The sequence below is a fragment of the Aquarana catesbeiana genome, linkage group LG07 (assembly GCF_042186555.1).
Source record: "Aquarana catesbeiana isolate 2022-GZ linkage group LG07, ASM4218655v1, whole genome shotgun sequence".
Lineage (NCBI taxonomy): Eukaryota > Metazoa > Chordata > Amphibia > Anura > Ranidae > Aquarana > Aquarana catesbeiana.
Window position 1 is genome coordinate 314,036,829 of NC_133330.1, and position 19,101 is coordinate 314,055,929.

Below are 19,101 nucleotides of genomic sequence, written 5' to 3' on the forward strand. Positions count from 1 at the left end.
AGCTATGTGGCCAGGTCTTATTATATCATATTATAAAAGGATTTTATTTTCGTGCACTGTCACAATGTGGTTCTGGTAGACTGGGTGTTTTGAGCGACTGTCATAAAAGCCAAAAATGATCATTTTCAGGGATGCTAATATGCACATGTACATCTAAGCAGACCATACTTTACATGTAATTACTGGATCAGCATCTCTCAATACACATTTTACATAGGTCTCTGGATTGCTGTGTAGCCATCATAAACCTTGGGCAACGGGGCTGCCATGGGGGATACACAGCTACCAGAACTTCATGTTACTGGCAGCCAGTAATAAGTTCTGGTTATTAATTTAGGGTTCAAGAATACCTACTTGCTTGCTTAAGCTATGCAGCCAGGTGTTTATTGTTACTTTCCCTACACATATTGGCAGGTTAGCATACAAAGTAGATACTGTTCACCCACTTTGGGTTCAGAGAGTTGATATAATGACAGAACCCTGCCCTACTGTTCCCCAAAGAAACCCAAACTGAGTTTAACAGAGGAGAGCAACAGAAGTTTATAGCAAGTCCACTAAAAAGTATATTAAACTTGATAATAGATAAGAAGGCTGTCAGACTGATGAGCCACATTGTCACCACTCCAACCATTGTTTTTTCTACTGTTGTCCAGTATTATCTCCTACCATTGCCAGAAGTCAAATCCTGAAGGGGGAGTTTTGAGCCCCTGAAATGTGTTGGTTCGATCTTCTGATCTATCATCAAGAGTATTAAACTTTTACTGGACTTATTAAAGCTTGTGGCATTTTCATTCTTTATACCATATTTGAACTACCCCAGGGATCACCAGGGACACCACGTATGACAGAGAGCTGCCTCCTAAAGCTGGAGATTAAACTTAATTTTGATGTTGGTTTCCGGCACTCTGGATAAGACTGTGAAACTACTACAGCATTTTAGGCAAAAGTAAAAACTTTTTTTTATTAGAACTTAAACCCCTCTCAACTTTTTATTGTTGTCTGTGTCACTCCTGCAACTTCCCCCTCGAATCCTATATGGTACAACAAATGCAATATGGACAGAAAGTAAGGGGATCTCTTAATGGAACCCTAGGTTGCAGTCAAAACCCAGCAGGGCTTTGAAAGGTCCGATTCACATCTGTGTGGTGCGCTTTAAATATGTTGCCTTAGGTTGTGTTTTAGGTGCTTACCATTGAACTCTATATAACACTAATTTTGATAAAAGTGCATCAAACATGCAGCAAGTCGGATATTTTTAATGCACCACTCCCAAAGTGCACATAAAATGCACCAAAGGCCTCTTTCCCACTCTATCCAAAGCTGAAAAAAATTAAAAGTTTGCCTGATATACACGTTAAAGAGACTCTGTCACGCTGTGGATGCCTCACGGTGGCAAAGGGGAATGTTGACATCACTTCCTCAGTCATGTGACATTACATGGGCCTAGCAACTGGCTACTAGGCGCAAGCACTGTCACAAGAGGGTCACATTCTATACACGTTGTGACTGTACAATGCCTTGTTACAGTGTGAGAAGGGTGAATGGATAGCTATGGTTGCACCCATGGGAGCAATCTCAGGCTCTTGCAGACTGTCAGTGTATCTGTCTGCTTGTACCTCATATGGGCAAGCAGTTACACAATGTCAGGGAGCATGGATGAACTACCTAGAGTGCTCAACAGCGCCCTGGTAGTTCATTGAGAACTACAAGCCGTCGGCCACAAAGGCTGATGGTACTTGTAGTTCTCCCATTCACAGAACTCTGTGAATAAACCCGTTTTTTTAAACATTTTTGACAGCAGGTGTGGGGAGAGGATCCCTTGCCCGCTGTCACAATGAGGGATCGAGGGGCGGGGGGGGCTGCTGTAACAGTAACATGTTACACCCTGAATAACATGTTACAAATGGTGAATTTATCTTGAAAGTTTGACAAACAAACCTGGAAGCTACACCAGATGTTGCACTCTTCAGTTTTAGTAAAATGAACCATGTGCCTCTTTAATGGTTTATTGTATATAGTGCCATTATCTCCTGTGTTGTCCAAGGATTTAAAGAATGGTAGCGTACAGCGTTGGATAGACACTTTGGACAAAATGAAGTAAAGTTCTTTCAGATTCCTTTTAAGGTACTTTGGTTTTATGTTTTGGAGTAGACCAGGTTATGTGGGTTTATGATTTGGACCCATTCTAGCTCCATCACACCGTACAAATCTGCACCAGTCTAACAGCAGGTGATCTAAATGAGTTACAATGACAATGCCAGCAATATAACATCTGGGCCAGAGAGATAGATGAATAGACTGAGATTCACTCACCTGCCACCGGCTCCATAGCAGGAAATAGCTTACTGTCAACAGCAACACTTATATCATAGAAGATTTCTTCCTCGTCCCTGTCAGCGTCAAACTGGAGAGGAATAGAAAAGTGATCTTATTACTCACACATGTATTCACTCATCATATGCTCTGCGGAGTGCTCAGAAGATTGTTCTGTCTAACAAGACAGTTCTACAGCTCTTCCCACTCCCAGCACCTACACAAAATCTAAACCCATCAGAGGCAATGGCCATAGGCTAGGGAGCGCATTCAACGCGCACAATAACAGTTGCAGAGAAATCTGACTGAGACACCTGAGTTTACCAAGATGCTAAAAGCAAGTTTAAAGATGATCTCTGGGTCAAGACAGCCCAATTCAATATTTTATAGTATTGGTTTCCTTTATCAAGGCATTTGTATTTGTCTTAAAGTGGTTGTAAACCCTTCCATACACCCAGTGAAGTGACTGGTCTCAGGTGATAAACAGAGATGAAACAAATCCTCCTACATAAGTTGTACTCGTTTATCTGTGGCCCTCTCTTCTCTACATCCATTCAAAGTGCTGAATTATAAGGCTTGACTGAGCTGTCAGAAAAAAAAAAAGAGGGCAGAGAGTTGAAATCACACTCTACATTTCGTTGCAATTAAACTCACCATAGCAAGAGCCTGGAAAACCCTGAACCTTAGTTTTGAAGCAGTTAAAAATAGAGTGAATGATATCATGGTAAATGAGAAACTTACGGCCATATTGATGGACACTCATGATAAATTCCTCAGGATATGGCAACCCTGGGTGACTTACAATCGCCCATCAAGATTTGATCTAACGCTCCTTTCCCTATAACAAGCCCCCGTTCCCCCCACCCCAGGGTCCTTCCCTCCTTTCTCTCCTTTCTACCCCCTCCTTTCCCACTTTCAATTTCTCTCTCCTTCTCCTTATTCAGGCCCTCGGGCTTAATTCTACAAGGACTGGAAATTTAATATAACACACAAATTATTACATTCAGAGGTATTTTATCCTCTTTAAGGTTATTCAATTTAATCTGATTTTATTACTGGTTCTTTTTGTTTTTTCTTTATTTTATATTTTTACTTTATTTTTATTTTTTATTTCTTCATGTAACGTTATGTACTGCAACAACATCTCGTTTAGTATTCTTTAGTTATTCATGTATGTTTGCAATCATATTAATACGTACTGATACCATACCGCTACGCCAGAATACACGGGATGAGGATATGTCTTGGTATGTCGCCTGGCCTCGGCTTTGTACCGCCTGAGTCCCAGGCTTAAATCTTTGAACAATAGCTCCACCCGCCAGATACCGGCAGCCTTATACCTGTTAATTCATGATGTATCCATCACTGTTTTGTACTTTTCTGTTGATATATATTTTCAATAAAAACCTTTTGTACAAGAAATCACACTCTACAGAGCTCAGTGAGGAGAGCTCTGAGAGCTGATTGGAGGGAAAGGACACGCCCCCCTCTTCACACAGCACACAGGAACAGAGCTGAGGCTATCAATCAGCTGGAGCTCCTTCCGCTGTCACCATATTTCTTTTGGTGTCAGGAGAACTTGTCAGAAGTGATTCATGCTGACAGCAGAGGAACGAAGCAGCAGACAAAAGTGACACTTATGCCGCGTACACACAAGCGGACTTTTCAGCATCAAAGGTCCGACGGTCTTTCCAACGGACTTTCGACAGGGTTTCGACTGACTTTCGAACGATTGGACTTGCCCACACACGAACAGACTAAAGTCCGTTGGTTTGAATTTGATGACGTACGAAGGGACTAGAATAAGGAAGTTGATAGCCAGTAGCCAATGGCTGCCCTTGCGTCCTTTTTTGTCCGTCGGACTAGCATACAGACGGGTGGATTTTTCAACCGGACTCGAGTTCCAAATCTAAAGTCCGTCTGATTTTTGACAGAAAAAGTCAGCTGAAGGTCTGATGAAGCCCATACACGGTCGGATTGTCCGACGGATTCGTTCCGTCTGACCAGTCCGGTTGAAAAGTCCGGTCGTGTGTACAGGGCTTTATGTCCCGTACACATGATCGGACATTCCGACAACAAAATCCATGTTTTTTTTCCGAAGGATGTTGGCTCAAACATGTCTTGCATACACACGGTCACACAAATCGTGCCGGAAGTTCTGAACTTCAAGAACACAGTGACGTACAACACGTACAACAAGCCGAGAAAAATGAAGTTCAATAGCCAGTGCGGCTCTTCTGCTTGATTCCGAGCATGCGTGGAAATGTGTGCGTCGGAATTGTGTACACATGATCGGAATTTACGACAACGGATTTTGTTATCAGAAAATTTGAGATCCAGATCTCAAATTTTGTGTGACGGAAATTCCGATGGAAAATGTCCGATGGAGCCTACACACGGTCGGAATTTCCGACGACAAGCTCCCATCGAACATTTTCCGTCAGAAAGCCCGACCGTGTGTACGGGGCATAAGGCTACTTTCACACTGGGACAGGGGTGCGTCAGCGGTAAAGCGCTGCTAGTTTTAGCTGTGCTTTACCATCGTTTTAGCGGCGCTTTTGGGCCGCTAGTGGGGAGCTTTTAACCCCTGCTAGCAGCCCAGAAAAGGATTAAAAGCGCCCGTGTTGCGGCGCTGCCGAATCGCTTTTGCAGTCGCTTCGGCAGCGTTGCTCATTCGTTTTAATGGGCAGGGCGTTTTGGGAGCGGTGTATACAAAACCACCCCAAAGATGCTGCTTGCAGGACTTCTTTTCCCGCAAGCGCACCGCCCCAGTGTGAAGGCACTCAGGCTTTCACACTGGGGAGGCATGCGGGGCAGTTTTCAGGCGCTTTACAGGCGCGATTTTTAGTGCTAAAATGCCTGAAAAGCGCCTCAGTGTGAAAGGGGTCTTAGGGGTTTATTTACTAAAGCTGGAGAGTGCAAAATCAGACTCACTTTTGCAATGAAACCAATAAGCTTCCAACCTCAGCTTGTTCAATTAAGCTTTGGCAATAAAACCTGGAAGCTGATTAGTTTCTATGCAAAAGTGAGCCTGATTTTGCACTATCCAGCTTTAGCAAATAAACCCCTTAGTGTTCTTAATTAAGTACACATTATAGAGGCATATGCTTTGTTCATATTTCATGTCTGAGGTTTACAACTACTTTCAGTCAGTCTTGTTATCCACTCCGACCTGTCAGATAGCACAGCTGGGTCAGTGACCGTAGTTTTATTTACTGCAGTTAGGTAATACAAATTGGTCACCAACCTGCATACTACCTTGTGATTGGGCAGTTAAAGAGACGCAGAACACTGATGAGGTTATCATTCTGTTCTTGTTGCATGCTTTATTGACTGAAAGCACCTTGCAAAGCAAGAGAGCATTGATTGGCTCAGAGTGTAACCTTTCCCTCTTCCAGTCTGAGTGTTGTACAGAAAGCCAATAAGGCATACAAAGGAATTATTTATGTAGCTGTATTTAAAATACATCACACATGGATGAAAGTAGAAGTAAAAACTTTTTTTCATCGCAGATGTAGTAAAGGATACCTCTTTCTGAGACGACCTATTAGCAAAAGTATGTAGGCCACACCCACACCCACGCCCCCTTAAAGGCGAATTGTACAAAAAAAAAAAAAAAAAAAAAAAAAACTATTCCTTTATATTGTACTGGTTTTTGAAATTTAGAAATGCAGCAATTTAGCAATTGGATGAAAGGTTTTGTATTGAGAAATACTTTTAACCACGGAAGATTTTACCCCCTTCCTGACCAGAGCACTTTTTGCGATTCGGCACTGCGGCGCTTTAACTGACAATTGCGCGGTCGTGTGACGTTGCACCCAAACAACATTGATGTCCTTTTTTCCCACAAATAGAGCTTTCTTTTGGTGGTATTTGATCACCTCTGCGGTTTTTATTTTTTGCACTATAAACGAAAAAAGAGCGACAATTTTGGGGAAAAAAAGCAAAATTTTTTACTTTTTGCTATAATAAATATCCCCAAAAAATATATAAAAAAACGAATTTCTTTCTCAGTTTAGGCTGATATGTATTCTTCTACATATTTTTGGTAAAAATCGCAATAAGCGTATATTGATTGGTTTGCACAAAAGTTATAGCGTCTACAAAATAGGGGATAGATTTATGGCATTTTTATTATTAATTATTTTTTTTAATTAGTAATGGCGGTGAGCTGCGATTTTTTATTGTGACTGTGAGATTATGGCGGACACATCGGACACTTTTGACACTATTTTGGGACCATTGTCATTTATACAGCGATTAGTGCTATAAAAATGCACTGATTACTGTGTAAATGACACTGGCAGGGAAGGGGTTAAACACTAGGGAGCGATCAAGGGGTTAAGTGTGTCCTAGGGAGTGATTCTAACTGTGGGGGGGATGGGCTCGCTACAGCATGACAGAGATCACTGCTCCCAATGACAGAGAGCAGTAGATCCCTGTCATGGTGCTAAGCAGAACAGGGAAATGCCTTGTTTACATCTCCCCGTTCTGCTGCTCCATGACACGATCGCGGGCCCCCGGTGGACATCGAGTCCGCGGGACCGCTCACGGAGTACACGGCAGGGCACACGCCCACTATGTGGCCGATGTACATTGTCGTGCACTGGTCGGCAAGGGGTCAAATAGATAAATAATGCATTTTATACACAACTATATAGATCAGACTAAAATGAGGGACAAATGATGAGGAAGGAGGGACTTTATTCCAATTCAGGGACAGTTGGTAGCTGTTTTAACCCCTGTCAGGGGTTCAGTTGGGGAGATTTTCCTTCACCGTCTGTCCCATAGCCAAAACAGAAAGTAAGAGGAACTTCCTCTAAAGTGAGGAAATTCCTGTTTGTCGCCATAACTAGTGCCCTGATTGGAAGATTTCCCTTCTATTACTGTCCTGGGGACAAACCAAAATTTGGGATTTTGGTGATAATGGTACACAAGACAAATAGAGAGGGTGCATTGCCCTATGGGGAGCACATACAGCAATAAAAACCTAGTACTGAAAAACACCCTCCTGTGCTCAAGAGTTGTGATCAAAGTCAATTGATCCTCTCTGTTTCTGTTTCAGTTCTGCTCCAAAGTCTTGAATGCCAACCACACCTTGCTACCCTCTTAGGACTGCGGTAATCCCAATACACTGCACACTGTGAAAACAAAAGAAAGGGCGCACCAGCCTAGCTCATTATCCTCATATACCATTTATTGATAAAATAAAAGCAAATATACTCACTAACCAATGTATGAACAAGATCATCAATATAATCCAGAAACGGGTAGGCCAGAGACACTGCACAAACTTCTTATCATGGGAAGAAGCCACGCAGGTCCACAAAGGCTTCAAAAGGTATCCCCCACTTCTTCAAAGCCCTGCCATTTGTTTTCACTGTGTGCAGCAATAAAAACCTGACAGGTATCCTAATCCCTCTCCATTCGAAAACTAAGAAAAAAATATGTTTACCTTATAGTTTGTAGTCATGCAGCCTTAAAACCAGGGCTTTTTTTCAGCGGGAACACGGGGGAACGCAGTTCCGGCACCTTCACAACTGAATGTATTTTTGGCAAGGATTGCTGGGGTGTGCCGGAGGGTCTATTGATGCTGGCTGCTGGGGATCTGTTGTCATTGTTGGGAGTCTGTTTTTGTGTGGGGGGTCTATGGTTATTGGGTAGGTCTATTGTTGCTGGCAGGGGGTCTACTGTTGCTGGGAAAAATCTACTATTGAAGGAGAGGTCTACTGTTACTGGGAAAGATCTACTATTGAGGGAGAGGTCTACTGTTACTGGGAAAGATCTACTATTGAGGGAGAGGTCTACTGTTACTGGGAAAGATCTACTATTGAGGGAGAGGTCTACTGTTACTGGGAAAGATCTACTATTGAGGGAGAGGTCTACTGTTGCTGGCTGCTGCAGGATCTATTGTTGCAAGTGGGGTCTATTGTTGTTGGGTTGGTATTTTGTTGTGGGGGGAAGGTCTGTTGTTGTGTGGGGGATCTATTTTTGCTGGAGGGTCTACTGTTGCTGGGGTGGGGTCTATCAAATTCCATACAGATTACTTAGTAGCACAAAATGATACTTGGTTTTGTATTCTCTAAAAGGGACGATTTTGGGAAGTGGGTAGGGGTTGGAGCCAAGAGACAGTGCTCAGAGGTGGGTAGGGGGCAGAGACGAAGGGTGACTCAGGAGGAGGGAGTTCCTGCACCTACTTTCTGAGAAAAAAAGCCCTGCTTAAAACAAACCTTCTATGAAGATCCACATTTCTAATGGCCCCCTCTTCTCTTTCCTAAATACAAATAGCTTAAAAAAAAAATCATTGTGTCTCCGTATGGAGATGGCCATCTTACTAGAGGTGGGGCTTTACTTCCCAATGTCAGAACCTCCAGCAAGGAGAACAGTGAGCAACACAGTAGGGACATAACCAAATCTCAGTCCAGATCTTCTGAGACTAGCAGTCAGAGGCTGTGATCCCTTGTATCTCACACTGCAGCTATGAGAGTGTAAAGTAGAGGAGTGCCTAGGCACATTCTCATACCAGGAAGTCTGGAAGACATTCCAGAAAACATAGCAAAAAGTTGAAGTATACTAAAACAAAAGCATAATGTACACACTGGGGACCATGCTTGTGGAAGAAAAACAGAAGTCAGGAGTTGGGCTTGACAGATCTGCTTTAAAGTAAAGGAATCTTTAATTTCTTGAAAACAATGTTGTAAATTAGTTGTTGTAAATGTATGAAGGTTTTAAAACAAATTTTATCTCCATCTATAGTTTGTAACTATATTTATTAACATGGAGGAAGCCATACTTACTCTTTACACACACAGTCCTGGCTTCGTACTTTGTAGTGATAGACAAGAATTTTGCTTTACCGCTATTTCCCCAATGGCACCAATAATGGAGCACTTTTCCTTCCACTGATACAAACGATGGGGCATTATTCCTCCACTGGCACCAATGATGGGGCACTATTCCTCCCACTAACACCAATGAAGGGGTACTATTCCTATCATTGACAGAAACAAAGGGGGACTCTATTCCTCCCATTAACACGAATGAAGGGGCACTATTCCTACCACTGACACTAACGATGGGGCACTATTCCTCCCACTAATACCAATGATGGGACACTATTACTATTGGCACTATTACTATTGGCATCCTCCCACTAACACCAATGAAGGGGGAGTATTCCTACCACTGACCCCAATGATGGGGAACTGTTACTCCCACTAATACCAATAATGGAGCACTATTTCCCCCACTAACACAAATGAAGTGGCACTATTCCTTCCACTAATACCAATGATGGGACACTATTCCTCCCACTAATACCAATGATGGGCACTATTACTATTGGCTCTATTACTCTTGGCATCCTCCCACTAACACCGATGAAGGGGGAATATTCCTACCACTGACCCCAATGATGGGTAACTGTTACTCCCACGAATACCAATAATGGGGCACTATTCCCCCCACTAACACAAATGAAGGGGCACTATTCCTTCCGCTAATACCAATAATGGGGCACTATTACTCCCACTGGCACCAATGATGGGGCATTATTCCTCTCAATAATACCAATGATGGGGCACTATTCCTCCCACTCTTACCAATGATGGGGCACTATTACTATTGGCATCCTCCCACTAACACCAATGAAGGGGGAATATTCCTACCACTGACCCCAATGATGGGGAACTATTACTCCCACAAATACCAATAATGGGGCACTATTCCCCCCACTAACACCAATGAAGGGGCACTATTTCTCCCACTGACACCAATGATGGGGAACAATTCCTTCCACTAATACCAATAACAGGGCAGTATTCCTACCACTGACACCAAGGATAGGGAATTATTCCTTCCGCTAATATCAGTGATGGGGCACTATTCCTCCCACTGGCACCAATGATGGGGAATTATTCCTCTCAATAATACCAATGATGGGGCACTATTCCTCCCACCAATGATGGGGCACTATTCCTCACACTGACACCAATGATGGGGCTCTATTCCTCCCACTGACACCAATGATGGGGCTCTATTCCTCCCACTGACACCAATGATGGGGCACTATTCCTCTTACCAATGATGAGGCACTCTGCCTCCTCCTATTGACCACAGACGCTATGTCATTTTTTTTTTTTCAAACTAACTGCAAAGCCCGAGGCATTGTCTACTCCCACTAATGCTGGGGCATTTTCTACTCCCACTGGTCACAGTCTGGACTCTCTAAAGTCTGAAGAACAGTAAACTGGCCCATTTTAGAAGGTTACAGACCCCTGGTGTAAACAGAGAGGCAATTAATCACTTATAATCGTATCCTCCAACTATAGATTGAAAATCTCCTTCCCAAGGTGTGTCATATTGATCGATTCGGTTGTTGACTATAGATTGATCAATCACAAAAGAAAACGTCCATTTATCAAAGTGTGTATGGGCGCCATAAGTGTTTAGAGCTATATATCTTTTTAAATTTCCTTGCAATGACTCTGAAGAATCTTTCTATCCAACAGATCAGCATAAAAATATTTTCATAAATGCTTAGTACAAGTTGAATGAAGCAGGGAAAAAAAAGATAACCAGAAAATCCCAGGCCGCCCAGCTGCAGACATTGACAAAGAAGCCATGTGTTGCAATGGATTCATGCATAAATGCTGCAATCACGGGCTAATTCTTCCGGATGTGCTGCAGAAAGTCTGGTCCTCGTATACAAGAACAACAAGCTCTATTCTGTCCCTACAACATGCTGCCTCAGCACTTTTCACTTGCTGGGTAAAATGCTCTATTATGACAAAACTCCACCAGCAAGCGTAGAATAGGAAGTGAATAGGTTTCTAAATGGCTTTGATTTGCGGAGCGTATATTAATGCTTACTAAAAGAAGTCATGTCTATGGTGTACTGCGCCAGTCGCCTAGCAGATCTTATCCACTCCTCTTATCGGAGGGATACTTGGCTGACAGGTTAAAAGCATTCTATTACTTCTGCTGCCATTACTCTATCAAGTACAATTGCAGAGAAGCCCGGAAATTCATGAAAGCATGTGTTGCTACAAGCTGTGAATGTGATACCAAAGTCATGAAATGGCATGGAAATCGTAAATTTACAAATCAGTGCGTCGGCCATTGGTGGTAATTTACAGAAAAGTACTTAGCCAAGTGAACCTGTGTTCATCTTGAAAACAAAATTGCAATGGAATGGAGTTTACAAAATTTGAATTTTTTTGCTCATGACTGGAATGTTGATGTGAATGTGGCTTTACTTGGCTAAGAGAAAAAAAAATTGTACTTCTTTAGTAAATCAACCCCATTGCCATATTGTCATAGAGAATAGAATCACAATGAGACCTGGTCCATATGGGCATCCGGAGGGAAAGGTGGCAAAAGCAGGCAGCTGATCCATGGTTTTGACACCCCCCCAGCCCAACCACCCAATTAAAAAAACTTGTCAGAAGTCCCCCCGACATTACTCCGGTTGCAACCTAGCACTGGCAATATGGCCTCTTCTCCTTCCACTGAAGGTTAGACCCTTATGTGTCCACACTGACTTCTCTTCATCCCCCTTCTAAGCCCTGTTTTTTGATACGCCTCCTTAGTGACTTCAGACCTGGCAGACTGGCGTTACAACAAAGTTCTTTTACTGAAGTAGTTAATTTAGCTACCTAAGGTCCGCCCTATAGCAGTAATGCTGCATACACACGAGCGGACTTTCCGGCAGACTTGGTCCGGCGGACCGGACTCCGTCAGACAATTCGATCATGTGTGGGCTCCAGCAGATTTTTTTTCCCCCAAAAGTCCGACGGACCTGAAAATAAAACATGTTTCAAATCTTTCCGACAGACTCGAGTCCGGTCAAAAAATCCGCTCCTCTGTATGCTAGTCTGACGGACTAAAACCAACGCTAGGGCAGCTATTGGCTACTGGCTATCAACGTCCTTATTTTAGTCCGGTGTACGTCATCACGTACGAATCCATCGGACTTTGGTGTGATCGTGTGTAGGCAAGTCTGGTCATTGGGAAAGTCCGTCGGAAGTCAGCCGAAAGTCCGTCGGATAGACCGTCGGACCAAGTCTGCCAGAAAGTCCACTCATGTGTACGCGGCATTAGACTCACACGTAGGTCACGGCCACCCATTAATTAAAACAAAAGGAGGAAGGCTTCCATGGCATAATATCAGTTAAAAAGGCTTTATTTAAAAAATATAGATGAAACACTCACATGTGTCTCCCCGACATTAAGGTGTAAAGGCTCTATGAAATTTGTCGATCATCTCCGACTGCAAACCCAAGCCGCGAGCATGAGCAAACAAAGCGCGGCGACGTCAGCATCCTGACCCCACCCTACGCGTTTCATCATTCGACGTCCTCACGAAGAGGAAGGACGCGTGATGCCATTGCGCCATCTTTATAGTGAGAATACTCCCACTCAACCCCATGCTGTATGTTACAATCAACTTACATTGAGTAAAAACATGATAAACCTCTTAATCTATTGCCAATGGTCTTTATGCTTTGTCAGTATATATACTCCATCAGCACTATTTCCTTACTTCACCAATGTGCTTCCACTCCATTCAGTTCACAATAAAGAGGAAGTGTCTCCAATATTTAGTAAATACTGTCTGGCCATTGCGCCATCTTTATAGTGAGAATACTCCCACTCAACCCCATGCTGTATGTTACAATCAACTTACATTGAAAAAACATGATAAACCTCTTAGATTGTAAGCTCTAAGGAGCAGGGCCCTCTGATTCCTACTGTATTAAAGTGTATTGTAGTTGTACTGTCTACCCTCAAGTTGTAAAGCGCTACGTAAACTGGTGGCGCTATATACATCCTGTATAATAATAATAATAAACATTTTAATCTATTGCCAATGGTCTTCATGCTGTGTCTGTATATATACCCCAACTCCATCAGCACCATTCCCTTACTTCACCAATGTGCTTCCACGCCATTCAGTTCACATTAAAGGGGAAGTGTCTCCAATATTTAAGGAGTTACTCTAGACGACCCTAAAAATCATGAAATTAACAAATCTAAAAATTGTATACATTTCTTTCGGATATCAAGGGTATGTATCTTCTGTTACTATGTGGCGTATATTCACATTGGACCATTACATATCTAGAGGAAAATTCTTAAATATATTCCCCATCTATATAGCCCATATGGTTGGTTGGTCCTCGGATTACGATAACCAATAGTGAGTGTAAACACCTACTTTTAAATCTCTGTCCCTGCATGTCACATGAAATGAATGAATTGTAATATCTGTCTACAATGGCACAGAGCAGAGCGTGTGCTTTACATGCAGCATGCACATACAGTAATGCCCCGTACACACGATCCGAAAGTCGTACGTAAAATGCCGCATTCGAAACGATCGTACGATAATCGGATCGTTAGTACAGAGCTTTCGAGAGCCGATCAGGACAGTTCATCCGATATTATTCTATCGGACATGCACGGAAATTTTTTCCGTACGATGCCAGATCGTACGATTTTCGTTTAATCGGTACAGCTATCGTTCGAAAATGCAATACAAATGCATTGCAACACATGACATCGCTTCCGAATTTTTATTCTGTCGTACGGGAATTTTCGGGACTTTAGTAAACTCATCAGATTCGATGTGAGATTAGCATGCAAACAAAAACGGACGATCATTCGTCCGATATTCGGATCGTGTGTATGGGGCTTAAGTAAACCATACTCCCCAGCCCTAAGAAATATGGAGGTCTGTTTACGTATGTCAGCATAAAACATCACTGATACCATGAGATTATCGGATGAATGATCGTTTTTTTTTTTGCATGCTAATCTCAGATCGAATCTGATGAGTTTACTAAAGTCACAAAAATTCCTGCACAACGGAAAAAAAATTCGGAAGTGATGTCATGTGTTGTAATGCATTTGTATTGCATTTTCTAACGATAGCTGTACTGATTAAAAATTGTACAATCGGGCATCGTACGGAAAAAAATTTTGTGCATGTCCGATAGAATAATATCGCATGATCCTGATCGGCTCTCGAAAGCTCTGTACTAACCATCCGATTATCATACGATCGATTCGAAAGCGGTATTTTCCGTACGATTTTCTGATCATGTGTACGTGGCTTTAGACATACAGACAATAAAAATGAAGATCTTTCCCTGCCTTGTGTAACTATACCAACTGCCTCTACAATTCTAAATTGCACATTTGTGAGCCCGTGTGTTCTGTACATAGTACATGCACCGTGTATGGCATATACATTATTCAAAAGCGATGTCACTCTGCATAAAATATCCTCATTTGTCATATGAAGACAGGCACTGTGGATAATAACAGCACATCAATAACCAAGTTACATCTTCATATCGACTTAGCAAAGTAAAAAAAGGCAATTTCTGACACCGATCGCACGCTTAGAGAAATTAAGGTGAAAATTATTATGAATGGTCCTCTAGAGAAGTGTCATCTTCCCACAATAACAGGATTAGTCGGTAACTGAATATAATCACATCAGAGGTTAAATGGCATTTAGTGAGTTATCAGGAGCTCTTGGGGAATGATTGGTTTCCTCCGTGGTAAAAGTTATATTTACCACCTTCCGAAAGTGGAGCACCAGAGGATTTAGGTAGATTATATTGGGTTATTAACTATTTATAGTAATGTAGATACATAAATGGGGCCATAAAATAGTAACAGAAGATATGGAAATGTAGACACCTAAAAGGAACCATAAATTGATAACAGAAACATAGTCATAGCATCTCAGGGACTATAGGGACTGTTTAGAATTGGGATCAGGGTCTGGACACCTACCACCAACTCAAGGCTGCTGCATAAGTAGTACAAAATGGAGCTGTGCTAAAATTAAATGTGAAAAAAAACAGCAACAAATGAGCCAAAGTGTTAAACACTAGTAAAAAGGTATAAATCATTCCGAAGTGTGGAGGCAAACAAACCCCAATACTAATACCCTGTGAGTGTAAACATATACATGAGAATAGACAAAAATCGATTATCTTTACCAGGCATGTCCAAAGTCCGGCCCGCATTCTGGTTTGATGTGGCCCCCACTTGGAATTTGCATATATATATATATATATATATATATATATATATATATATATATATATATATATATATACATCTGTGGCCCTCTTTGAAAAAAAGTTTGGACACCCCTGATCTATACAAATGAAGTGTATACAAGATGGGTTAAAAAACCCAAAAAAAGAAAAATTATATAAAAATTGAAAAAACAAAAAAAGTGAGTCCATGTGATGTGAATTATCCAATGGAAAAAAACTACAAAACAAAAAACAACAAAAAAGTCCATGCAGGTAATATACTCAAAAAACAAAAAAAACAAAAAGCAACAAAATAGTCCATGCAACATGTATAGACTTGATCACGGTGAAAAATCAATTCAAACCACCAGAGAATAGTACAGGGAATAGGAAAGGTGCCTCCACCTACAGCCACACTGCCGCTTACTGGAACTGAGTGGTCCCTTATAACAGGGGACCCAAGAACGCAGATGGCTAATAACCCAGCCGGGGGTCTCAATGGAAGACAAGCAGCTCCTCACCTGCAGCAGCGATACACTTAATGCAGTCAGATAGTGAAATCCCCATAAAAACAGAAGAATGCTCGCATAGTGTAAAACCTTATAAACGTTAATAAATAAAAGATGAATGGACACTTACAGCATCATAGAGCAAATAGGGCAAAGAGAATAAAATCGAGCCAAAATCGAGAACAACCGTTTGTTCCTTCCGGGACTGGTGCAGCACGCGGTGACGTCAGCACGCTGCTCCTCCCTACACGTTTCGTCACTACAGCGGACGTGGTCACAGGGTGCTGCATAAGTACATCACAATTACTCTTTTTCTTGCGATTAAAGCTGTACTCCAGCCTTAAAGTGGTTGTAAAACCTCTCATATACAGTGCCTTGAAAAAGTATTTATACTCTTTGAAATTTTCCACATTTTGTTATGTTACAGGCAAAAATGTAAATGTATTTTTTGGGGGATTTTATGTGATAGACCAATACAAAGTGGCACATAATTGTGAAGTGGAAGGGAAATAATAAATGTTTTTCAAAATTGTTTACAAATAAAATATGTGAAAAGTGTGGCGTGCATTTGTATAATGTAATGTAAACAAAAAGGCTTTAATTAAAAAATCCATTAGCATGCTGATGAGCTGAGGGAGGAACCAGATACAGCAGAATAATAATAATATAATATAATATAATAAGTAAATAAGTATAAGTAAATGAATATTCAGCTTTAACCCCCAACTAGGGGTGAAACGTTTCAGGGAAAGAATCATGTCGAGGGGGGGGCTGTGCATTGCAAGCCATGTTATTGCTACAATAAAGCTGACTGGGAAAAAAAAAATCTTTAACCACTTCAGCCCCGGAAGGATTTACCCCCTTAATGACCAGGCGATACAGCATTGCTGCTTTAACTAACCATTGTATGGGCGTGCAACTCTGTACCCAAATAAAATGTGTTTTTCTTTTCCCATAAATAGAGCTTTCTTTTGGTGGTATTTGATCAACTCTGCGGGGTTCATTTTTTGCTTTATAAAAGAAAAAACAGACCGAAATTTTTTTCTGTTATAATACATATCGAATAAAATGTAAAAAAAACAAATTTCTTCATCAATTAAGGCCAATATGTATTCTGCTACATATATTCCCAATAAGCGTATATTGATTGCTTTGCGCAAAAGTTATAGCGTCTACAAACTGCGGGATAGATTTATGAACTTTACATTTTCTTTATTATTTTTACTGGTAAAGACGGCGATGAGCGATTTTTTGCGGGACTGCGACATTGCAGCGGACAAATCTGACCCTAAGTGGCACTTTTTTGGGGACCAGTGACACCAATACAGTGATCAGTGCTAAAAGCTAAAAAAAAAATGCACTGATCACTGTATAAATGACACTGGCAGGGAAGGGGTTAACATCAGGGGCGATCAAAGGGTTAACTTTGTTCCTTGAGTGTGTTTCTAACTGTGTGGGGGATGAACTGACAGCAGTGGTGGCTGGTTGTTTTTTGGGGGGGCAGCAAACAACCCCCCCCCCCCCCCCCCGTGGCACCTCAACCACCCCCCCCCCCCCCCCCGCTGTGTTTTCCGGTCCAATGACACTTACCCAATTGACGGGCACATCGAGAATCATCGGGCAGGGGACAGGCTGCGGCAGGCATCTTGCAGCGTCTTCTGTGTCCTCTTCCCTTCTGAGATCACAACGGCTTCCGCCATGCGTCTCCTCCCAGGTGTCCAATAGGATCGCCTAACCTTTCAGCCAGTCGGGAAATGGGTAACAGACCCGCACTTCGTGATTGGCGAAGAGGCAATTCAGTGTTAGAAAAGCAAATATTAATTTGCTTTTCTAAGACATCTGGGTGGACTCCAAGCGCAATGCTCTGCGCCACGAGTCCACCTTTTTTGAAGCCTATTAAAGCCTATGGCTTTTAATCAGATGCTTAAAAAAAAACCACCCCCGCTGCTGTAATTCAGGCGCCCGGCATCCAAAAAGGGGCCGGACGCCTGAATAGGGGGTGGCAGCGGCAGCCATGGATAGATTCATGCAATGCATGAATCCATAGTTCCCAACTGTCCCTGAATTTGAGGGACTATCCCTGATTTGGAGCAATGTCCCTCTGTCCCTCATTCCTCCTCATTTGTCCCTCATTTTGGTCTGATCCATATAGATGTATATAAAATGCACTTTTTATCCATCAAAAAGTGTTCCCCAGTGCTAAACCTTTCATCTGATTTCTAAATTGCTGCATTTGTAAATTCCAAAAGCCAATATAAAGGAATAGTAGTGTTAAAAAAGCACTTGTGGGTTTAACCAATCTTGTTTTTTTGTACAATTCTCCTTTAAGGGGGCGTGGCAAGGGGTGTGTCCTATGCCTGCATACTTTTGCTGATAGGTGTCCCTCATTCCCATCTTAAAAAATTGAGAGGTATGTGAATCTATCCATTACTAATATATGGGGTGGCGAGGATAGAGGGGGCCGCGCCCGTGCGGCCTTAATGAACAGGCCGCCCCTGACTGACAGGAACAACACAGAGATCGCTGTTCCTGATTACTAGGAACAGGCGATCTCCATGTTCTCCCCTGTCAGAATGGGGATCTGCCTTGCAGATTCCCATTCTGCCTCTCTGTGAAGCGATCGCGGGTGGCCGGCACTATCTATCACATGAAACAATATACAAGTACGTTGCAATAGAGCCGCTCTGTCGCGGTATATATGCGGTGGGCGGTCCTTAAGTGGTTAATGGAAAGCGAAGTGAATATTGCCTACACTTGATCTAAGCACACATGGCAGCTTGTGCTCAATTCCCCACAGACCCTAACCTGCTTCCAACTCTGGGATAGGCTGATATAACAACAAAACTTCAATATGACCCATGCACAATGCCAATGCATGTCCTTGGTATATAGCCCTTTAGCCCTACTGCAAACAGCTTGTAGCCTACTTATCTCAGTATTTCTTGAATTCTAAACAGTTGCCCAGCATCCACTAATGCTAACCCCTGGCTCCTCAACAGCACCTACTTTAAAGTGGTGTTCCGGCCGAAATGATACTTTTTAAATAAAAATACCCCTATAATAAACAAGCTTAATGTATTCTAGTAAAGTTAGTCTGTAAACTAAGGTCTGTTTTGTTAGTTTATAGCAGTAGTTTGTTATTTTATAAACTTACAGCAGGCCGTGGCCATCTTAACTGTGGGCATCTGAAGCCAGACTGTATTTCTTCCTGGATCTCATCC

The 19,101-nt window shown here is 42.2% G+C and overlaps 1 protein-coding gene across 1 annotated transcript in view; it reads right to left on the bottom strand.

The window, feature by feature from the left end:
• The window catches only part of AK5 (adenylate kinase 5), a 426,857-nt gene that overhangs the window by 186,664 nt on the left and 221,092 nt on the right, over positions 1-19,101 (bottom strand). Inside the window, exon 7 of the mRNA XM_073593713.1 lies at positions 2,314-2,404. Within this exon, the coding sequence (XP_073449814.1) occupies positions 2,314-2,404 (91 nt within the window). The remainder of the gene's footprint in view (positions 1-2,313; positions 2,405-19,101) is intronic.